Below are 22,148 nucleotides of genomic sequence, written 5' to 3'. Positions count from 1 at the left end.
GTGCCTCACTCTTACTCTTCCTCCTTCCACGGCCCTCTCGACCGCCTCTACCGGTGTCAGGTTGCTTCGCGTCTCTTGTATCCCGTTCTACAACATCATTGACCACATCGCGTCGCACCACTTGGCCGTCTTTCGCTTCCTTGCACTGCTGGCCCTGTGGGGTCCGCACTTCTACATCGCCATCGCCGGTTGCCGGTCACGCTCACTCATATAATACGTCCTCTACGCTATTCGACCCTCGGCCGGCCCTTGACAAGACATTATGCAACCTCGATAACATTTCTCTCCTCGATATTACATACTTTTCTGCGCTCGCTCTCGCTTTCCCTCTCCGCTTAAGCTACCCTCGCTTCACAGTACGCCCTCCTACTCGACAACATCCGCCTCTTGTTTCCGCTCCGTCACGATTACTGCATTATCATATTTCTCCATACATCATGGACTGCCTCAAGGTTCCAGAGGCCGGTCTGCTGTTGCAGGGCCCTTCCGGCCCTGACACCCCTCTTCCGCCTCAAGCCTTTGCTCTCTCGCTGAGTGGAGGCATTGTCGACAACCTCCTCCGAGCCGCCCGCGACGGGGATTCTATCCAGCTTGCTCTTGGAAAGAACCCTGTAAGTACTTGAGCTCTGCCGCAATATAGATTGCATCTATCCCGGAACTTGCGAAGCCATGCAGTCTGGACTGGCCGTCGAACGGCGCCTAGAGAAGCTATTGAATGCTAACTTGCGGCGGCTAGACCCTCCACTATGGCAACAAGTCTCACCGTATAGCGCGCCCCGAAACCTCTGCACCTTATGATGTTTATTTAACGCGACCCTACGAGTCATCTCGTTTGGCCGCCAGACTGCCCATCACCACCGATCTGTTCACCAAGCCCCTTCAGAGCAAGACGAAGCAAAAATCCACGTCCTCGAACAAGGAAGAAGGCTCTGGACTCGGTTCTGATGTTGAAGCAACGCAAAATGGGCTGGCGGCCCACGCAGCCGCAAAGGAAAGGTACGTCTCGTCCACGTGCCATGCATTCTACGACAGTAGCCCGGTCATACTGACCTGTTAGTAGAACACAATCGAACGAAAGGACTCCCAATGTCGGCAAGACCAGCAAGAAGAGTAAGATTCTCTCCGGTTATAATGCGATTCCCCGGTCGATAGCGACGTCACCGAATCCCAATCCGCCTCCAGCGACCGCACCCGCACCTTCAGCAGCGAAGCAGGCTTTTGAAAGAAACAAGGAGCAAAGAGTGTCTCTGGTTCATGAGCTTGCTACTGGCGAAAAGTCTGTTGACCACTTACGGCGAAAATGGGGTGGTCTACCGGAAGATTTCAAATCTGTATTGGAAAAGACGGCCGAGTACAATTCTGACACCAAGTGTTGGAGCCTGAAAAAGCCTTTCTGGAAAGAGCTCGACGTTTGGAATTACGATTACGATAGTCAGGAAGAGCGGCAAACCGCCATCGAAAGCGCTATCCGACAGTACGATAAGCAGCGCCTGTCCGCATTCGAACCTGAATGGCAGAGGCTTCTCACGAAGGAAGAGCGTGGTAAGGGCAAGTGCCTTAGTCGGCTTCAAGCATCATTGGCAAAAGGCCCAGCACAGCCGGCCCCAAAAATCAAGTTACAAAAAGCCGACGACAGCTCGACTTCCAATAAGGATGATGGAGACAATCAAAGTCTCACCAGCGACCGAAGCAGAATTGGTGGTGAGAGCATGTCGAGGACGAATTCTGCCAACAGTGTCTCGAAACCGGCGAAGCCAACCAAAGAGCCGGAGCCAAAGCGGCCTGTGTCAACAACCAAGTCGAAGCCTGCCTTGCCCAAACCTTCACCAACCAAGGCTAAGGCTGCTGTCAGTAAGACTGCTGGTGTCAAGTCGAATGGTGGACGCGTTTTGTCGCAAGCCATCATTGAGAATTCGGACTCGTCTGGGGACGAAGCGCCGCTCGCGAAATCGAAGGCAAAGCCGAAGCCAGTCGTTGACAAGGAGCCTCCCCCACGCGTTGCACCGAAACCTGCCGCTAAGTCTGCAGCTAAGCCTGTCGTCAAGCCTGCCAGCAAGCCAGCGCCCGAGAAGCGGCCTCACTATGATGACGAGGAATCCAGCTCAAGCTCGGGTACTCCACTGGCCAAGAGGCTGAAGCAGAAGCCCCCGCCACAGACTGGCTCGAAGCTCAAGGATCGAGCGCCGGTCCTGCACAACACGGCTCGTACCGCTGCGCAGACAACGGCAGGCAAGGCCAAGAACACATCGCCATTGAAGTCGTCACCATTAGCTACGTCACCGCCTACGAATGCATCTGAAATTGAATCAGATCGCCGACCGCCCGTGAAGAAACGCAAGGCGGAGATGGATAGTAGGGCGGCCGCTGTGAAACGTCCGGCAATACAAGGAGTCTCCCGAGAAGTGTTGGATAGAGCGACAAAATTCAAGCAGTACTACAACAAGTATGAGACCTTGCACTATGAGATAGAGGCGCTGGAAAATCCCGCTCAGGCACAAATCGAGCACCTTCTCCACATGCGGCAGAGGCTGGAGACGATGAAGAAGGAGTTCTACAGGACGGGGAAGCAATAAGGCATGCGCATAGCTTGTGAGGTTCGGCTGCCTCCTTTTGAAATTTTGGAGTTGTTTGAATTTTTTTTTCTTTTGGTCGGGCGCACAGCGTTTTTTGCAAAAAGGGGGACAGGTGATCAACCCCAGGAAAATATGTTGCATATGAGTCGCGGGATATATATCTTTTGGGGTGGGCAGGACTTGCATCTACAGTACCTTTGCGAGCCAGGTTCGGCTTTCTTTTTGATGATTTGATTGTTTACAGATACCACAATGATACAAAAGAAATTTGAATAACAAACAACCAGAACGTTTCTAAATCATGCTCTCCTTGATACATGTTGAATACTTTGCTATGTCGTCCTCTGTTGCCAACGAACCGCGTGTGTGGATCAGCTTAATTCTCATGTTGTACTTGGCCAACGTGGTGGCTACGCGCTCCGCGAGTGCTCCCGTCGGTACTCTGCAACGGGCCAAACGTAAACATGCATGGCTCGATACTAGCAGAGCCAGCCCTTGAGAGGCCCTTGTCCTACCAGGCTAGGGTCGGGGGAACGGGTGTCCAACATAGCTTATAGGTAGGTAGTAGGTAGGATGTGAGGCATTTGCGAATAATACCAGTAGTTATCACGGTAGCGATTCAAAGGGGTCCAACGAAGCCCCCACGTTGACGGGATCTCGACTTATGGCTGCGGGTGGGCGCCTCTGGGGACCTCTCGTCAGGCGAAAACCAACGTATGCGTGGAGGAGGAAGGTAAAGGGACCGAATTTGCCTGGACAGATGGATATGGTATTAGGAATGATTTACCTTTTGACTATTTGTGCTGCCGCGATGGCCTTCTATGAGTGGCTGCTCGAGAGGACCGGTGGGCTTTGTGTGTGGAATTACACGGATCTTTGTGTGTATGCAAATAGGTTCTTTGTGCGTCTCTGGGATTTAGCGCCATATACAGAGTAAAGACAGTAAAGACCAAGTGAAAGAGAGGCGACACAAACAGGGGCTATCTACAAAGCTTATCTCGAGTATCGCTTCGCCGTTGTTCTCCACCTCGGGTGTTTCGAAGCGACAAACAGCGCCGCCGGCTGTCATCCGTCTATGGCTCGGGCCACGAATTATCTGTTGCAGATGTGACAACAGCTCAGCTACGAGAGATGAGCTCCCCACCGGCCTGGCCTGTCTAGAGCTGGGCTCGAGCTAACGGCACGATTTAAAGAGCGCCATTGCTCGCCGTCCAGCGTTACAGGTCGAAACGCGGTACATCTCTTCCATCGTAGGGGTCGAGCTCCCGTGGCCGTTCAGCGATTTACAACGCGAGAAAGTACTGGGCGATGGCCCGCTCATACATATTATAATGCTGCGGGAGGTATGTTTGTCTGTGATATCGCGTGGGCGCTGGCCTTCTGCGGCGCCGGGCTGCGAGCCGTTTGAGCTAGTGATTTGCGAGCCAGCGTTTGCGGAATTTGCCTGTCGACACTCCAAGATGTGGGCGAGCGCGCAAATGCTATTGCAGTAGTTGCCACGGCTCAGCGCGACGTCGTTGGTTCGGCTTCTCGACGAGTCACTAGGCCAGCCGCCTGTGCTAGAGCTCAGCACCAGTTCAGGTCTACCGAGTTTAGCAGCCAGCGGGCTCTCGAAGGTGATGTGACGCTGAGCGACCTGCTCGTCATTCTGCCGAATCCGGGGCGCACTGTGGTGGCCAACAAACAGGTCGTGGCGGCGTGCCGCGGAGAGGCACTGGCCGGATGACTAACGTGAGGAAGCGAGATGATACGAGCCATGAGCTCTTCGGCGAGCCGCATCAGTTTCTGGTAAGTTTGATGGAAAGCCTTGGTAAATTGTCGGTAAATAGGTAGGGGGTGACGTACGCTGATGTGGTGATCTGCCTAGCATGTGTTGGCCGCTGACCCTTGTACGACGACCACCCTGAATTGCTGAGTCGGCCATTTCTTGCAACTTGGCGCCTGATTCGAATATATAGTTGCAGTCATGCCTACGAAGCACGATGCGGCCGCAGTCATGTGTATAGAAGAGTTCGGACAAGCAAACTCGCCCTGGAGCCGCCTTCATTCTGCAAAGAAAAGGACGGATTTGACTTGAAGACCAGTTTGCACCTAAAGATGACCGGAGCGGGTAGGACAACAGCGGTAACGAAAGAAACGAGACGGCTAAAGGGAGCGTTCGCCTCTAATTGGGAATCGTTTCGCGAGGGGGCGTCCGGCTGTTGGCAGAGGAAGTCGAGCGAGAAATATTGGCGACAACACTTAACGACAACGACCTAGACGATAGACCGTACAAATTGTACCATAGAAGAACAGAGAAGAAGGAATTAGCAGAAGAGCCAGAAAGTGGTGGTCGATGCAGATTGACCGCTCTCGGAGGACATGTTGCGAATCATCATGGTGCCAACAGCCCTCATGACCACGCCACCATTTGCACCGCATTTTCACATCGTACGCTTTAGTTTCGCAACGAAACGAACCTGAAGCGACGTCCCTCTTTCAAAATATGAGGACGCTTGAATCCTTCCAAGATCAATATGGCCGGTATGCACCTCCTCGCGAATGTGGTCGCGAATGGGGCCTTTCCCTGATGCTCTCGACCTTCATCGCCACTGCCTGCCAAAGAAGGTTGCTTCCTACCCACCATCTTTCCCGGCTCTTCGACTCACTCTAGGCTGCCTAAAGAGGCAGTACTTTGCTTCTATCTTACAAAGCCACCAATACGGACCAAAAATCATTCGGTAAGAGGTCGAGCACGGCTCCTCGCCTCATTTCTCCCGCCTTTTAGGCGACAACCGACCAGCTCCATCGTCGTTTCTTTGTGCGTGCGGTCATCAGCTTGCGTCATTCGCGCAGAAAATGGGATATTCTGGAGCTGTACGACCTGAAGCACGATGATAGTTCGCGCCGCCCTTCCGCTCGGTAAGGACTGAGCCTGCCAGTTCGGCAGCGGCCGGGAAGAGGGCGACGCAACAACAGCGACCAATGAACGATCGACATGAAGCACACACGACATGACAGGTCACGACAGGCAGGTCAAATTGGTGGTTGCATACCAAGCGGTAGGTATTACAAGCCAGCACTCAAACGCGGTCATACACTATGCACTCTAGTTCTACCGGCAACACGACGTGTTGATACAGAGTCAAGCCGCACACGGAGATGGAGAGTGGTCTTGCCAGGAGAAAATTGTCAGGGTGAGACGCTAAAGGTATGGACTCAGATGGCACAAATCTACATGCAGCGTGGTATCATCGTTATTAGCAGCCTCTATGCAGCCATGAGCGTGATAGCGTCTAGAAGGCACGCCCAATTTCAGGCTTGTGTTGCCCAGATGCCCCCCCAGAGTAGCGGCCTCGTGCCCTATAATGGGAAGGACGAAGAATAGTAACGCATGTTGCAGGTTCAAACGACACGGAGACGACTTTATAAACCTATTGGACGAAAAATAGGGCACCGACAGAAGGAATAGTCACCAGTACGCCACCGACGTCGTCGACACGAAAATAGAGGCGAGGTTTTCTCGTCGAGCTGGAAGTATTTGCCATGTCTGGCATCAGGAAGTTGGATCTGAACAGTGATTCATTAATATATTGAAGAATCTCTCTAAATAAGTCATGTTTTCTGTTTCTCTTAGCCGAATATTGCAAGCCATAGCGTAGAACAAGGCAAGTAGGGTGGGAGAGGCGTTAGGACTAATCTCGATTTGGATTCGAGGGGGGGGGAGAAGGAATGGTGTAGAACTTGAATATTTATTTCTGGACTCCTATAAAGACTTGAGCCTTCCCGAACACCTCCTGGTGGTTTGCATCGTCACCCTTGGGCGCTACTACAAGGCACACGGTCTGCAATACACTTTACTTGTAAAATTATTCCAAAGAGTTACTTTTTGGGCAGAAATATATTCTTGAACGTCTGGATTTTTTATTCTTTTTCATTTCTTCTTTCTGCAGCCATCGACGCGAAGGCTGCTTTGGTTGCCCACTGCTCTAACATTTCCTTTCACCTCCAACAACGAACCGCGTGCGACTTCAAGCATCAAAGCAACCGCGGCAACTTTGCTCACAAAAAAAAAAGCATACCTGGACTATTTCGAACTGTTTGCTCTGACAATTCATTCGAATCGTGAGTCTATCCCCCCCCCTCCCTCCTCCTCCTCCTCCTCCTCCTACTTAACCCATCTGGTTGAAATCTTGCCCTTGTCACTCCTCTCACTCAGCTCTTGCTGTGGCGCCATCGCTCCGATTCAATAAATCACTGACATGGATTCCGTCTACCGATATTCAGTTGATACTTGATCGAAACCCTCCATTACATCAACGATGGCCGGAAAACCACAGTACAGCGATGCCGAGATCCTCTGGTTCGTAAAACAGGTCTTTGAATACAAGATCAAAAATGAGGATCTGGTATGCCAAGGCTTCAAGGAAAGATTCGGGCGAGAACTCAAGTCACATCAACACAAATACCTCAAGGGCAGATATGGAAGAGATCCTGCTTTCAAGTAAGTTTCGAATATATACCTACATCATCCCCCAATTTTGTGAACACCTATGAATCCGTGACATTGACGGCTAATATATAATGTTGGCGGGAGCGCAGCTGCCCTGCAATTACTGGAATTGCATTTCTGGTCAAGCCAGCGATCAGTGAGGAGGCTCAGCTACCGATTGTTCCCCTTGTACAAAATCTCACAGTCATGGCCTGCCCTACGATGGAACTGCATGGCAACGTTGACCAGTGTTTGAACTCCATCCAGCCTATGGAGGGGGACGGCAATGTTGGTCAAATTCTGAACCCCAGCCAGCTCATGGAGGGATATGGAAACGTTGGCCAAAGTCTGGGCTCTTGTCAGCCCATGGATGGGTATGGCAACGTTGGCCAAAGTATGAACTCCAGTCAGCCCGTGGATGGGTATGGCAACGTTGGCCAAACTTTGAACGCCAGTCAGCCCATGGAGGCGTATGGCAACGTTGGCCAAAGTATAAACTCCAGTCAGCCCGTGGATGGGTATGGCAACGTTGGCCAAGGCTTCAACGGCGGCAGCAGCGGTATGGCCATGGCAAACCACTACACTACAGCTCGGTAAGACTGCAGTCACCATACCTGCACCAGTCACTTGGGATTTGAAGTCGTTCGTGCTTGATACTGAAGGCATGGCTAACTCGTCCAAATAGACACCCTACCACCAGCAACAACCCCCGACAGACCACAGAGAGTCCTGTACCCGTACCGCGGCGAGCCGACCTCTCCGGAATGTATACAGCATCTCGGGTTCACAGATCTGAGCGCAGACACCGAGCAGCACGTGCTGCTGCCTATCAGCAGGCACAGGCGGCGGTACATGCGGACGAGCAGGTCGAGAGGCAGCTGCAAAACAGGCAGCTGCAAAACAGGCAGCAAGTGCATGGGACGCGACAAAATATCGAGCGGCTGCAGATGCCGGGGATTCCTCAACCACAGTACCCCGCCAACCAAGTGAGTCAACTCCATGGCCCTCTGCCCATAGCTAAAGATGGTCGTCTGCGTATGTTCATCTAGATTGGCTGCTAAATCCTCTTCCATAGACTCCAATGCTTTGGCCGCAGGCCAACGTTTCCCCGTCCACACAACAGGAACACTTCAGCCACGGCATGCACCAAGCGCAAGGAGTTACTCACCAGGAAACCTTTGCGAGCGAGCAGCTACATTGGACAATGAATTCTCACTCAGCCCACCAGCCCCCCGCAGCTGTTTATCCCCAGCAAGCGACGTATATGAGCAATCACAGCCAAGAGCTCCTAACACAGCGGTGGATCGAGACCCAAGCAAATTACCAGCAGGGAAGACAATCTGCGGCGCCAGCGGCGTACATGGGCAATCATGGTCAAGAGCTTGGAACAGGGCCATGGAACGGGACCCAAGGACCTCACTTGCAGGAAATTCAATACTCCGCGCCGGCCGCGCCGGAGGCTGTCTTCAGTGCCCCCGAGCAGGGTTCCTGGGAATTCGCCCCCCAGCTGGGCGCACCCGACTTGGCCACATTTAGAGCGACGGAAGAGAACCAGCAGGAACCAGTACAAGGTATGCAGAACCCCCATGAGCGCAATGCAGAGCCGCAACCCTCCGCTGCGCTTTCACGTGGGCAATTGCAGCAGAGCGAGCCGCTCTCACGTGGAGATCCGCAGCAGAGCATGCCGCTCTCATATGGAGAATCGCAACAGGGCATGCCGCTTTCACGTGGAGAGACACAGCAGAGCGAGGCGCTCTCCCAGGAAAGTCAGGCTGCCAATGGAAATCTGCAGGGACAGACTTCTGCCAGACAACCTAGTCCTTTCAGCTATCAGGTTATCAGCATCCAGCACCTTCAGCAGCTACTTGCCGGGACCAGCAACGGTACTGAGAATGCGAAGGAGCAAGACGGCGAAGTGGACGACTTCAACATTGCGGATTTTATCAATCTCGAGAATGCTCCGTGAGAGTCCAAGTCCATCGTCAAGCTCCAGGCATAGATACCATCCAGTGTCGACGATGCAGTGTCGCCAGACAGACTCCAGCAGAAGTCTTCAGCCTGGAAGAGTAACTGAATGACATCTCCGGTTATCGCAATCATTCTCTCATGTTACGGCTGCATGTTGCGTTTCTTTTTGGATTTGTCATCTCTTTCAAATGGAACATGGATTCTTGGAAACTCGTGGGGTAGCTTTATACTTGTATACTTGCGAGCGAATCTCTTTCTTCCCCATCCCCTTCCCAAATGCCACCTTATTCTTTAGGGTTGCATTCCCCTTTTCAATCAACGAAAAGGGGTGGGAAAAGTAGAGCGATTGGATGATACTTGTTTTTACAAACCTGTCAGGAGGTTGATTACATTGTATGTCCCTCTTGGCAAGTCAGTGTGTGGGTTTTCGCACCTATCAAAAGCGGATGGATATAAGGCGGGATCGGCTGCCTTTAGCGTTGCATTTTTTTTTTTCTTTTTTGGTTTGGATAAAGTCTTTTTGCTTTTCATATGATACCCCCAACAACTTTGGATATTTCCTTTCTTGGCTATTATTTTGCTATCTGCCCTCTCCGGCGTAGGCAATATTGGATTTACTCTGGCACATTGTTACTTTCTTACAAGATAACTTTGTCTATTCCTGCTTTCTCGAGTATTAATTTAAATTTGGATATTTCACTCTTTTACACTACAAAGTTTTAATTCAAAATTTGGAATTCGTCATCTGATTGCAGTAAATGCTCCTTGTATAAAAACGCCATATTCAAAGAAAGCAGGAATAAAAAAAGAAGTGGTCATGTCTCGTCTGTAAGGATGCTGGGGGTATCTTGCTGTGTCTGTGATGTGTGTGTGTGAGTGGTGATGAGTACGGGTTGTGGTGGCTGATGAGTGCAAATGTGTCACCCGCCTGGCGTATTTTCGTTTTCTCTAGTCTATCCGCAACTGCGGTGTCAGACTTGTATGATGAGGTTGCGTCGAGAATCTGCCTCTTCGAGCGGAAAGCTGCACACAAATTTGAACAGCTCTCTCAAGTAGCCATATCGGGACTGGGATGTGCTGATCATGATCTGCACAGACTTGGCCAAGTCTTGAACAGACACTCTCTTCGTCCGCGAGGACAGCACAAAGCTGCTTCGCGGAACGAAGCCATCGGTCAGAATGGACTCTTTGTACTGCTGTAGCAAAGTGGCATGCGTGGCAAGAGAACCAAACGCTCCAGGCTGCAGTTCCGATACAAATTTCTGCAGTGCCGTATTGCCCGTTTTTACATCTACAATAGCCTCCTTGTTGAATCCAAGCTGAACAGCGGCGCGCAAAACGAGAACTTTGGCGCGTGTCACGTTGAGGTCCTCGGTAGCCGTAGTTGTGGTGGCAGTGCTCGATGTTCGGTTACTGTTGTGGGAGTAGCTGGACAAGTTGGAAGCGCTACTGGGCCAGCGACTGCCTCGACCACCATCGCTGCTAGGACCAAGCACCATGATGTTGGGCATCTGAGGGGATCGGCTCTCCGGAGAAATTGGAGTATCTTCAAACTCGGTGACTGGGGTCTCGGGCACCTTGGACGGCTTTCTTGGCCGTTCTTCTTGGTATGATGACCCTTTGCTGCTAGTATCTCTCTTGGAGCGCGAGGAATGGTTGGAAGAACGACTTTCCCTGCCCGTGTGTTCCGGAGAAGGATAGGAGAAGCTCGTCTGGCTGGGCCGGGGCGTGCTTCTCTCGGACCTGGATGCACTGAGTCCTTCGCGGAACAAGTCGTTAAGATTGTAAGTAGCTTCAATAGCAGCGACAAGAAGGTTCTCGTCTGCAGGATTCCCGTCTCGTCGATTTTGACGAATACTGAAGAGAACTTCTGTCAAGGACCAGCAGGCCTTCAAAATTCTGTCCGAGTCGTCCTGCAAAGTGGTCCGTTGCTTCATCAGTCGGTGACAGATGGTGACGTAAAAGTCAAGGGTCCGCTCTCTGAACTCTTCGGGGAGGTTTCGGTTATCTTGTCCACTGTAAAGACTATTCATTATGAGTATGCCGATGGACAGGAAATGCCAGGCAGCGGGATTCTTACTGGTTGTTCAATTCAAAAATGACGCGCAGCATGGAGTCGAATACCTCATCCTTTCTTGGGCGGAGTTCGAATAACGCCTGGCAGAATTTGCGGCACAAATTCAAGCCGTCACGGACATTGAGAGAATCTTTCTCGCTGCTTTCGTCGTTTTTAAGTCGCTCACAGAGCTTCCAACACGTCTGCCAGGCATAAACATGAGTATCGGAGACTGAAGAGCTGTTTAAATCTCGCTTTCTGCGCCGTGTGTTGTAGCTGCCGAATTCGAGACAGCAGGTCCATGCTGTGTTAAACAAAAGATTGAGTCGTTCTATCTCATTGTGTTGTCCTCGAAGCTGCGCCCTGCCGAAAAGTCCTTCGCCGTCGGAATAGAGGTCATCATCATCATCACCTTCGGCTTCCGTCTGCTCCTCGATTTCTACCAGATGAGTCAATCGAGTCCCGTGATCTGCTTCGAAACAACTTACTTTCGAGGCTGCTTGTGCTGCTGGAGCGCAAGCGACTGCTTTCCGATAGCATGTCCTGAAGGTCTTGGGCGCGCGGGGTGGCACTGTCCAGGCTGTACCTCACAGGCTTGATGTCCGTCTTTACGGGAGGGAGATCATGGTAGGCCTATAATCGTAAACAGTCAGTCATTTCGCAGCAGGTCAGTTTCGGTACATTCTCACGCTTGGGGGGCTGGAAGGCAACTTGGCTGCATCCAACTTCGGTGATGATCTTTCGCCAGTTTGGCTTTGGCGCGTTGTAGACTCTTTGGAGGTCTACGGGTACTGTCAGCAAAGCTCGCACTCGAGGAGCAATTGATCCTCGCCTACCCAGCTCCGGAAGCTCTCGGGAGCATGGATAACGGAGTTTGACTCTTCTGTGCCCTGCTGATGGACGCTATCAGAAAGAGTTGTAGTAAGAGGTAAAAGCTGTTGATTATCAGTATCAAGTTTGGGAAGTGGAAAAAGCAGGAGAGGCCACCTCAGTGTTTTGTGTGGGGTCACCGTCTTGGGGACTAAGCAGGTCATCGGCGACATCATCCTCGATTTCGGTAGTTTCTGTGCCGTTTGAAGTAACAGGCGAAGGACCGACCAAATCGCTGGGGCTTAGCAGCTGATTTGGATTGGGGTTGGAGGAGATCCTCTTGGCAGAGCTAGGGCGCAGAGAGCCGGAGCCCGTCGCCGACGGAGGAGAAGATCTGAAGTGCGGGTGTTAATAGCAGAAGGTCAACGACGTATGCGAGAAGGGGTTAGAGATATACCGAGGTCTGAAAGTGAGAGGGGATAACGGAGAGTTTGCGCTAGCAGATGAATCGCCTTGGCGAGCCATGTTGAAGGATGGGCTCTCGCAAATTGAATGGAAGGCAAGAGGTTCGAGAGACATGGCGAGGTGCAAGGCAACGGCCAAAGTGGGTTACAGACTGTAGCCTGCTGACAGAGTGCAATTGGCGCAGGATATATACACACAAAAGGACTGGCAGTTGCTGGAGCAATATTAAATCCTTGAGTATGCCTTGAGCTGTATATATTGTTTGCCGAGCGAAGAGCTTGAGGCGGCTGCGACAAGGCGGGATGAAGGGATGTCAAAGTAGGTAGCTATTATGGTAAAGTGCCTGGCCGGACAGAGCGAGGCCGGGTGGGGGAGCCGGGAGCCACAAACCCAACTGCAGAGGGCACTGAAACGGTCGCAGACGTGAGGCTTGGGGCGACGATGGAGTTGGTCAAGCAGAAGCAGGCTGCAACAAGACCGACGACGACGACGAGGAAGACGGCTGGGGGTGAGGTTGAAAGGATGAGAGGAGAAAATGTGGTGGATGGGAGCAGCAGCTTAAAAGAAGAGGAAAAGAGCAAACGGGCGATGGAGCTGCGCGGGTGTGGTGCGCAAGGTGCAGGCTGCATGCAGCTGGTTGGCGGCGGCGGCGGCGGCGGCGGCTTCATTCGATGACTGGCTTGCGGGCTTGCGAGGGACAAGAGTAACAAGCTTGACCATGAATTTGACCATAATAACTTGAACAACGATCAAGGGCAATTAACAGCTTCACAGGTAGACCAGGTACTTGCATGTAGCAATGCCACTGGCGGATGCAGGCGCGTTACCTCTGCTGTACTTTCAATGCATGTTGGCCGCTGGGACCCAGAATGTGGAGGGAAATCCCTGTCGTGCGGTCCTGCAGATGCGCCTCTTCCATCTTAGCTGCCTGCCTCGCTGGCCGGGGATGGACGTGGAGGGCAATGTCACAATGCACAGGCAAGATTTGGCATGATAATGAGACATCAGACAAGTGAGCTGGTTGCTTACGCAGTCATGGGCTACTTTTGTGGCTAATCACCTACCAGTATGCAATTGGTAACTTCAGCCGCTGCGTGTTTTGCGTTGCTGCGCAGATATGCAGTCAAGCTCAAGCTAATACGGTAGACAGACGCCTCGGCCGCCAGAGCTGCACTCCCCTCCATTATTTACGCATCTTGACCCGGGATCTTGACCATTGGTAGAGCGGCGTTGAAATGCCCTGCACTTGCATTGCGTGATACATCAAGTGCTGTCCTTGCCAGCACATGTTCGTCCAGTATCGACAACAGAAGGCGTTGATCCAGGTATTAGCTACCTATTATTGTAAATACTGTATATGCTCTGAATTTGCTAACGCTCAGAACCCGGGGCCGGTCAGCCAGCTTCCGTCGATGCCAGCCTTCTTGTGCGGCCACCCCATCTTGTACCGAGTCACTACAGTGGGACGTGTAACGACAACTTGAAGCAAAAGGCGAACTGGTTGCACAACACGGCGAACTTTGTACAGCCTTCTTCTTAATTATTCCTGATTCTTGACTTCCTTTGGACTCTTTTAGTGAACGTGGGCCAAGGCACCAGCACCTTGATGATGTGACCATCCGACTGCTGACTTACAAAAAAAGCCATGTCTTGGTCCCCTGCAGGCTGCAGGCAACCACTGGTAACCGCCAGAGGCTTGCACTCGCAACGTGGACAGGCATCACTACTCACCAACAGGCACAGGCGGGGTTAGCTTTCTGCGCAAACATCAGCATCGTCAACCACAATACCCACAAGCCAGCATCGACTTCTCGTCCATCACCGGAATAAATCCGCTCGACATGGTTATCCAATTTTCATCTCCTCCGATTTCCCTTTACAAACTCCGATCATCTGGCACTGGCGCACGCATACCTGCGCGGACTCGGGCCTAGACTACAACACACCATCTGCCAAGCTTGGTCGCGAGGCTGCAACACTATCCCGACAAAGGCATAGCCATGGTGTTCGTCCTCTGGAGCAACTCTTCCTCGCCCAGTCAAAACACACCTGGACCGGGGCATGACTGCAGGTAGTGTATCGACCTTCACTGGCCCGCCGGCCGTGGGCCCTCCATGCAAGGCGACAGGCTTCGGCGCTTAAATTCTGGTGCGTGGCTGTCATTAGCCAACGATTGATGAGAATGCTGCGAGATGGTGTGGAGGGGGGTTGCTTCTTTTAACACTCGTGATTTTTTATCTGGTCTAGTAGCCACCCAAACCACCTTTATCGACGGTCTGAGCTCTGGCCCGACACCACTGCAACAATCTTTTTTTGTCAATCGATGCCGCTTCGCTCCCTGAATAGGGCACCGGCCGAACTGCTGAGTTCAGCCTCGCCCGGCCTGCAAAAAATCCCAGCATTACACCCTTCAGCCATCGAAATTCCTGTCTGTTCTGCCTTGTCTGCCGCTCAGCTACTGATAGAATGGCCATTCCCTGCTACCGCCATTCCATAGGCACCCATGTCGCCTTCTAGCGTGGGAGCGTGGCCAGGCTGCTCTGGGGGTCTGGGCCCAACCGACTTACATCGTGAGACAGACAGCGTGGTCTACTCCGCAGCCCAATTGTGACTGGTTGCTTGGTCCCGGCAATCTGGGCCCGGCGGCTTCACGTCCATTGTGCTCGCTTTCTCGTTCTAACTTCAGCGGGGGCCTCCACACTAAACCATCTTGAGCTCCCACGACGATCGCGACAGGGTTGCACAACAAAGCTGCCCAAGCTCTGGTGGGGATAACTGGAAAGATGTTTTGAACAGAACTAGCGAACTACGGATTTACCCCGAGAGGCGATATTGCAAGTCCGTCGCCGACTGATGGCTTCGCTTACCGCTGCTACCCAAACTGCCGCCTTGGGACGCCGCTGGTTGGAGCCAGCGAATAGCCACTGTGGCTTTCAGCCGATACGTCGCTTATAAGTTCTCGTCCGTCTTGGAATCCGTACTAAATTCCGTCCATATTGGTGTACAATGCCACCCAACGCATGGCACCGCATGATGGTGCATTCGTAACCATTGCTTCTGGCAGCACAATACTTCGCTTCATCGAGGCGACACTTCCTGCACCGTGCTAGTCCAGAGCTTGCAGACAGACCTCCTTTTGAGCGCCAAGTCGCGTCTCTGGCAGACCACCACCACTAACACGACACATACACACTCCCTGGCGTCGCGTAGGCATGCCAAGGTTGACCGAGTCTTTACGGAGTGGGCAGGTCCCGTTCAACCGGCCGGTCACTTCGTAGGGTGGCCTTCCGGGTCGTGCTCACCGGGTGGTCGTATCCGCACCTCCACACGCTGGACTGCCTGCTGGATGACGTGGAGGCAATATGTTCCACAGCTCACAACCTTTCGGCTCGCAGAAGTAAGCCAAAATACATAATCATTGACGTGTAATACCGGTGAGGCTGCCCACATGGCTACTCTTACATCATGCACCCTATGACATGCGTGCTCAGCCATGGCCGACGCCTTCCTGCCGTGTAACGTACAGCCGCGGTAAGAGAATCGGGCTCGCTGCAAAGTAATGCCCCCGCCACCCGAAACCGTTGCAGGATCTTTGCAGAACACTTTTTATAGCAGAGCCGGGAAATACCTAGTAGGTTTCCCGCCGACCGAGGCATATATTCCACCCCTTGGGCGCGGCTTCGACCTCTAGACCTGCCTTCACCTCTCTCCGCTCGCATTGGCCACCTCCCCGTCACGTTCAACTGTATGTTGGCAGACGCTGAGACATCCATTTGAATATGTAAACGTGCCTGTAATATGAATATCGCGAGAGCTCCCTTATTATACGCCATACCATCTAGCAGTGAAGAAAAAAGTACCCCAAACGCCGTCCTATGAAAGCCTGCACGCCGCTTCGATGCGGGCTTTGTACTTTATGCCAGTTCGTTGAGCTTCTGCTTGATCTCGCTTCGGCCGTCGGGGGTGTACCTAAATAATCAGCCGGTTAGCAATCTGTCGCTCCCGAGCCGCCAAGTAAGCGCGAGTGGTCGTACTTGAGGAGTTTCTCGATGAGGTCGACGTGGGTCATGATCATGCGGCGGCAGCAGTAGCGCTTCAGTCCAAGTTCGTCCATGGCATCGCTAGATTATTAGTTAGCAAACTGTGCTCCAGGACACATCATGATATCGTACCCGTCAGTCTTCCTGGGGTCCGCAATGAGCTGCAAATAGCGTTCCCAGAGGTCGCCAGTGACCTGCGCAAGGTTAGTCAGTCGCGCGCGCGTCGCAAAGTCGAGAATCGTCGTCTTCGTACCTTGCCACAGGAGAAGCAGCGGATAGGAATAATCATCTTGGTTATCAAAAGGCAGCAGTCACTTTTTTCCGATTTTATTTGACGACGCTTCGGCTGCTGGCAAAAGTCACGAATCAATCCGAGATCAAGTTCGTGCTGCTTTCTGAGGGTGGAACACTTGGATTTTCTCTGCGCCCGATGTTTCCCCGACACCACCAAAGAAGAAAAAAGCGGCCGCCTTATCTTATCGCTCAGAAAAAGTTCACCAAAATTTCATGCGCTCGCTGTGAACCAACTTTTCCTAGCCTCGAGCCCAACCTTTTTTGCCAACGCCAATCGTGGTACACCAAATTGATATACACGAACCCACGATGGCTGGACAACGGGCGCAGCGTGTCAAGGTCGACAAAACAAAGAAGCGCAAGAGAGACAGCAATGAAAACGAAGTCAAAGCCAAAAGAGTTCGCCCTCAAGATGCAGACGGAGAACTCGCCGAGCCGACCTCGACAAAGGATCTAGCGCAAAGGCTTGATCGCTCGGATGCCGCCTGGAAGATCTCCAAGCCTATGGGAGGACGCATGCTGGACATTGACCCTATTCTGACAGACGATGGAGAGTGAGTTGCAGTCTTTTCGACTACAATTTGCACCAGCCAATACTAACAGCATCTGAAGATACCTAATCCTGACCTACAACACCTCGATCCAAGTATTTTCCGCCACCGACTCTCTGCTAGTGAGACGGATACCCGTCAGCAGCATTGATGCCTCCGCCCCGCAAGGCTCGAAGCCATCTCCAATCGTTGCCACCCGCCTATCGAAACAAGATACCGACTTTGTCTGGGTTGCCTGCGCGGATGGCCGAGTACACCGCATCAACTGGACACAGGAGTCAAAGAATGTCGATAGCTTCCAAACCGCTTCCAATACAGCCCGCGCCATGTCCATTGTACCTTTTTACGCCCAGAGTCGCTCCAAAGAGGTCGTCATCGTGGCCGAATCCGACAAGTCGACGCGCATTGAATTGGTTGCATACGAATGGGACCTGGTGTCGGCTCCCACGTCTCAGTCGCTAGTCTCTCTCAAACGTCAGGGTAACGGTATTCAGCTTCTCGAATCAACCAAAGACGGCCAGTTCTTGGTCGGCGCCATCAACGACCGCCTATTTCTCGGTGTCTCCAAGCAGCTTCCCGCCAAGTCGGAAAAGCTGCAGTATGAATTCTTCTCTTTCGACACGCCGGATCTCATTACAACTCTGGACCTGCGCGCATATAAGCGGTCTTCAAAGCACGCCCGCAGCGAAACTGAAAAGGTGGTCGATGTTATTGTTGGCGGTGCTCGCGGCGGTATCTATCTTTACCACGACGCTATTGCCCGATGCCAGGCAACCGAATCCGGCAAGCAAACTGATAACACAATACACGCTCAGAAATTCCACTGGCATCGAAAAGCCGTTCACTCGGCCAAGTGGTCCAGGGACGGCAATTACATGATCTCTGGTGGTTCCGAAAATACGCTGGTGCTGTGGCAGATGGATACCTCCAAGAAAGACTTTCTCCCCCATCTTTCGGGAAGTGTAGAGAATATCGTGGTATCTGCCGACGGCGCCTCTTATGTGGTGCATCTCGACGACAACTCGACAATGATCATTTCTACCTCTGAACTGAAGCCGTCAGCGTATGTATCTGGTATCCAGTCTGCCGCCGCCAATGTTCAAACCCCCAAAGACCAACTCGTCAAGCGTGTATGGGAGGTCCAGGAACAAGTTCGCCAGCGCATCCCTGCCGCAATCCGCTCCAACGCCCCGTCTCGCCTGCATGTCTGTGTTGGAAGTGGCAGACAATCCACCATGTCTGGCCGCTTTTCGGCGCCTTTTCTCCAGGCATTTGATCTCGAGACCTTTACCAGCATCTCGAAGCAGGCTCTTGCAAGAACACATCCCACTGACATCAATACGACGAACAAGGGACAGATTATCGATGAGCCTCTGGTTACCCACGTGGAATTTTCAGGCGATGGCAAGTGGCTTGCCAGTGTAGATGACTGGCAGCCTGCTGCTAGAGATATCGACAACGTTAGCCCCGATCTGAGAGAACAATTTATTCGAGAGCGTCGCGAGGTTTATCTAAAGTTCTGGGAAGTGCAAGATGACGATACTGTCGCCCTGGTCTCACGAGTCAATGGACCACACGCAACTTCGTCCTCGGAGCCTGTGCTTGATCTTGCCTCGGACCCTTCGTCGACATGCTTTGCTACGATTGGTGGCGACGGTCTTGTGCGTCTGTGGTGCCCAAGAACGAGGCACGCCAACGGTATTGTTGCCAAAGGCGCCAGTGGCCAGAACACTGTTTCTTGGGGCTGCGCACAGGTTATTCCGGTCGGTGAGGGCTACGGAGCCGGGGCTCTCACTGATATGGCTGAATCGTCTACACCTCAGGGTAAAATCACGTACTCTGAAGATGGCTCTACAATATTCGCCGCCTTTGGTTTCTCCGATCTTGGATCAGTATATGTGATTGACGCAGCCTCCGGAAAGATTGTGCGCATCCTCGAGGGACTTTGGGAGGGCAAATTGCATGCTATCTGCACACTGTCACCTTTTGTCGTTGTGCTATCAGATATACTCCACGTCTACGACATTGTAAGCGACGAGCTGCGATATGGTATCGTAGCACCTCAGATTCCCGGCATGGAAGACTTGCTGCAACTTGCCGTTGACCACACTTCGGGCCACTTTGCCGTTACACTGCCGATTGATAAAATCTCCAGCATTGGAATCTTTAGCCCCGAGGATCCCGAGCCCTTGATGGTCCGCAGCACACCACACCGCATCATCAGTCTGACCTCAGCCCCCGGCACAAGTGGCTTTCTTGCCCTGGACGACGCCGCGCAAATATGGACTGTGACAGAAGGATCCGATCCGTCCTCGCTCATCACTGCGCAGCCGCTCCATGACATTCATCTGGACGGCCATGTAGACGAGGGCGCTGCGAACGGAGAGGTTGCAGCTGCCGCTGAAGATGACGTTTTGATGGCTAGCGACGATGAGGAAGCTGCTGAGGAGGATGCCACAAATGAAGCCATGGATGTGGACATGGACGATGTGCCCACGAGTGTCATCTCACAACAAAGTCTAGCCGACATATTCAATGCTGCGCCGGCTTTTGCTGGCCCCTCGGTGGAGGACATGTTCTACAAGGTGACCGGGCTGCTGGAAACGAAGCCGCTTTCTTCTTAGGTCGAGCTGCTCGATGGGACATTGTATAAAATGAAGAGTAACGAAGCAACAAAAGGCATAGGGATGATCTATAGGCTGTCCGGAATCGGAGCAGAGTGGCGCGAAAGATGACCCCACCACAGAGCTTCTGGCTGCGACAGAAGACGGACGGCGCGTGCGGGGGAGCTGGCGCAATAGAGTTGCAACCAGTGAGTGGACAAGGCGATGGCGCCATTCACCAGCATTCATTCGGCAACAGGACTACTATGGTAGACTTGAATTTTTTTTCATATCATGGAGCATATATCGACAGAGCATTGTACATAAGCAGCAAAACAATCAACTTTTCTCCAACATCCTGCCTCAAATTAGTGCGTCGATTGAAGCTTCTCAAGCTTCGCGCCGACGCCCAAACTAAGCATGTCATTTACGTCGATTCCCATCTTGGATCTGGCCGAGGCCAAGGACTCGGCGACCAAGCCCGAGTTTTTGAGGCAGCTCCGCCATGCGCTTATGGAAGTCGGCTTCCTGTATCTCAAGAATGTCGGAATTCCAGACAGCCTGTTTGAGCAGGTGATTGAACAGGGCAAGGCATTCTTTGATATACCCGAAGAGGAAAAGTGAGTTTACAACGGCGCGAGATTTGAAGCTGTCAAAGTCTTTGAAGCTGTTGAATATACCTGCTCACCTCACGTGTTGGAGCATGGCCTTGATGTACATGCACTAACAGAAAATCAGACTCAAGATTGAAATGAAGAATGCGCCGTCCTTTCTGGGCTACTCGCGGCTCTCCGCCGAAATCACCGCCGGCCAGATCGACCACCGGGAGCAGATTGACCTATCAACCGAGCACCCCATCCCCGGCCCGGACGCGCCCCTCTACCACAACCTCCTCGCGCCGAACCAGTGGCCCGCCGAGTCTGCGCTGCCCGGGTTCCGCGCCGTCTACACCGACTACATTACCCGCATGGGCGCCATCTCCGTCGCCTTTACCTCGCTCATTGCCGAAGCGATTGAGCTGCCCGCCGACGCCTTTAACAAGTACTTTGACGCCGACCAGCAGCACAAGCTCAAAATCGTCAAGTACCCCGACGCCGCAGACCTCGGTCTGCCTGCCGGCACCGCCGGGGGTCAGGGCGTCGGCCCGCACAAGGACAGCATGCTGACGAGCTACCTGCTGCAGGCGACGGCGCACCGCGGCCTGCAGGTGCAAAACGTGCGCGGCGCGTGGGTCGACTGCCCGCCCGTCGCGGGCACGCTCGTCGTCGCCATCGGCCAGGGCCTCGAGGCGCTGACGCGCGGCGTCTGCGTGTCGACGACGCACCGCGTGCAGTCGCCCGCGGCCGGCGCCGGCGCGCGCTTCTCCATTCCGTTTTTTCAGGGCGTCAAGCTCGACGCTTCCTTTGACGACCTGGAAACGGTCGGCGTCGGCGAGGTCCCAGACGCGGTCCGCGAGCAGCGTCAAGAGGTGGCGGCGCGCAACGGCGGCGGGCGCGTGGATGACGTCGAGTTTACGTTTCGCAAAGGTGGCGTGGCAAAGACGCTGGGCGAGGCGACGCTGAGGAATCGGGTAAAGAGCCATCCGGATGTAGGGGAGCGCTGGTATCCGGACATTTTGCGGGCGATTCGCGCGGAGCAGGCGGCGGCGGAGCAGCAGCAGCAACAGCAGCAGAAAGGTGGTGAGAAAACGCACCAGGAGAGCCTGGGCCGTGTGTCGTCGCTGCCGGTGGCCAAGGTGGAAGCGCATTAGATGCGGAAGGGTATATTGCTTTTGACAGTCGGCTTTAGATCTGAGGACAGCTGCAATTGGTCATGGATAATTTCAGAATCGTGAAATGCTGCAATCTTCTATTCTCTCTCTACCACAACGCCTCTCTCCATGCCTCGCTTGCCTAGAAAAGAAATCTCAAGAAATACTCCTCGTCCCCCGTTGTCTCTCTTTTGTAGTACCGTAATAACGCCGTATAGTTCATCGTATCTCGTGCTAAAATCGTTCCACGTTTCGGAAGCTTAAGCGCTCACAGAGGGAAAGCAGTCGGCCATGCCCTTGTTGTGCTTATTCTGGGCGTGCTCGAGCAGCCTATACCAAAGAATTAGTACACATGATTTCTCCCCGCGACCGTCAGGAGCATAGTATGATAAAAAGTCAAAAACCCGGCAAAACGTACTGGGGAGGCTTGGTGGTCTTGAGAAACGTGGATCGGCAGACGGTGCAGATAATGTCGCAAGCGGCGGCGTTCTGCAAAAAAAGGCACATGTTAGCATGATGGCCGCCAACACACAGGCACGACAAGGCCAAGAGTATTGCAAAAAAAAA

General features: G+C 52.9%; 7 protein-coding genes across 7 annotated transcripts; 4 read left to right on the top strand and 3 right to left on the bottom strand.

The window, feature by feature from the left end:
* Positions 1–437: 437 nt before the first annotated feature.
* BBA_00291 (COM1 protein) lies at positions 438–2,573 on the top strand (the record flags this gene model as incomplete). The annotated part of the gene is made up of 3 exons (XM_008595388.1): positions 438–611; positions 737–996; positions 1,061–2,573. The coding sequence occupies 3 exons, from the start codon at positions 438–440 to the stop codon at positions 2,571–2,573; spliced, it is 1,947 nt and encodes a 648-aa protein (XP_008593610.1).
* Positions 2,574–6,874: 4,301 nt separating this feature from the next.
* On the top strand, positions 6,875–9,010 carry BBA_00290 (uncharacterized protein; the record flags this gene model as incomplete). Its single annotated transcript, XM_008595387.1, has 4 exons — positions 6,875–7,056; positions 7,155–7,637; positions 7,730–8,030; positions 8,120–9,010. The coding sequence occupies 4 exons, from the start codon at positions 6,875–6,877 to the stop codon at positions 9,008–9,010; spliced, it is 1,857 nt and encodes a 618-aa protein (XP_008593609.1).
* A 973-nt stretch (positions 9,011–9,983) lies between these two features.
* On the bottom strand, positions 9,984–12,457 carry BBA_00289 (uncharacterized protein; the record flags this gene model as incomplete). The annotated part of the gene is made up of 7 exons (XM_008595386.1): positions 9,984–11,037; positions 11,093–11,507; positions 11,557–11,701; positions 11,758–11,821; positions 11,879–12,003; positions 12,056–12,272; positions 12,336–12,457. The coding sequence occupies 7 exons, from the start codon at positions 12,455–12,457 to the stop codon at positions 9,984–9,986; spliced, it is 2,142 nt and encodes a 713-aa protein (XP_008593608.1).
* Positions 12,458–16,257: 3,800 nt separating this feature from the next.
* BBA_00288 (RNA polymerase N/8 kDa subunit) lies at positions 16,258–16,672 on the bottom strand (the record flags this gene model as incomplete). The annotated part of the gene is made up of 4 exons (XM_008595385.1): positions 16,258–16,312; positions 16,378–16,464; positions 16,516–16,577; positions 16,637–16,672. The coding sequence occupies 4 exons, from the start codon at positions 16,670–16,672 to the stop codon at positions 16,258–16,260; spliced, it is 240 nt and encodes a 79-aa protein (XP_008593607.1).
* Positions 16,673–16,986: 314 nt separating this feature from the next.
* Positions 16,987–19,852, top strand: BBA_00287 (WD domain-containing protein; the record flags this gene model as incomplete). The annotated part of the gene is made up of 2 exons (XM_008595384.1): positions 16,987–17,231; positions 17,290–19,852. 2 exons carry the CDS (start codon positions 16,987–16,989, stop codon positions 19,850–19,852), a joined length of 2,808 nt encoding a protein of 935 aa, XP_008593606.1.
* A 399-nt stretch (positions 19,853–20,251) lies between these two features.
* Positions 20,252–21,581, top strand: BBA_00286 (2OG-Fe(II) oxygenase superfamily protein; the record flags this gene model as incomplete). Its single annotated transcript, XM_008595383.1, has 2 exons — positions 20,252–20,451; positions 20,570–21,581. The coding sequence occupies 2 exons, from the start codon at positions 20,252–20,254 to the stop codon at positions 21,579–21,581; spliced, it is 1,212 nt and encodes a 403-aa protein (XP_008593605.1).
* A 260-nt stretch (positions 21,582–21,841) lies between these two features.
* BBA_00285 (uncharacterized protein) lies at positions 21,842–22,088 on the bottom strand (the record flags this gene model as incomplete). Its single annotated transcript, XM_008595382.1, has 2 exons — positions 21,842–21,911; positions 22,000–22,088. The coding sequence occupies 2 exons, from the start codon at positions 22,086–22,088 to the stop codon at positions 21,842–21,844; spliced, it is 159 nt and encodes a 52-aa protein (XP_008593604.1).
* Positions 22,089–22,148: the final 60 nt, after the last annotated feature.

Source organism: Beauveria bassiana (assembly GCF_000280675.1).
Source record: "Beauveria bassiana ARSEF 2860 unplaced genomic scaffold BBA_S00001, whole genome shotgun sequence".
NCBI lineage: Eukaryota > Fungi > Ascomycota > Sordariomycetes > Hypocreales > Cordycipitaceae > Beauveria > Beauveria bassiana.
The sequence above is the reverse complement of the archived record's forward strand: the minus strand, read 5'-3'. Positions and strand labels throughout refer to the sequence as shown.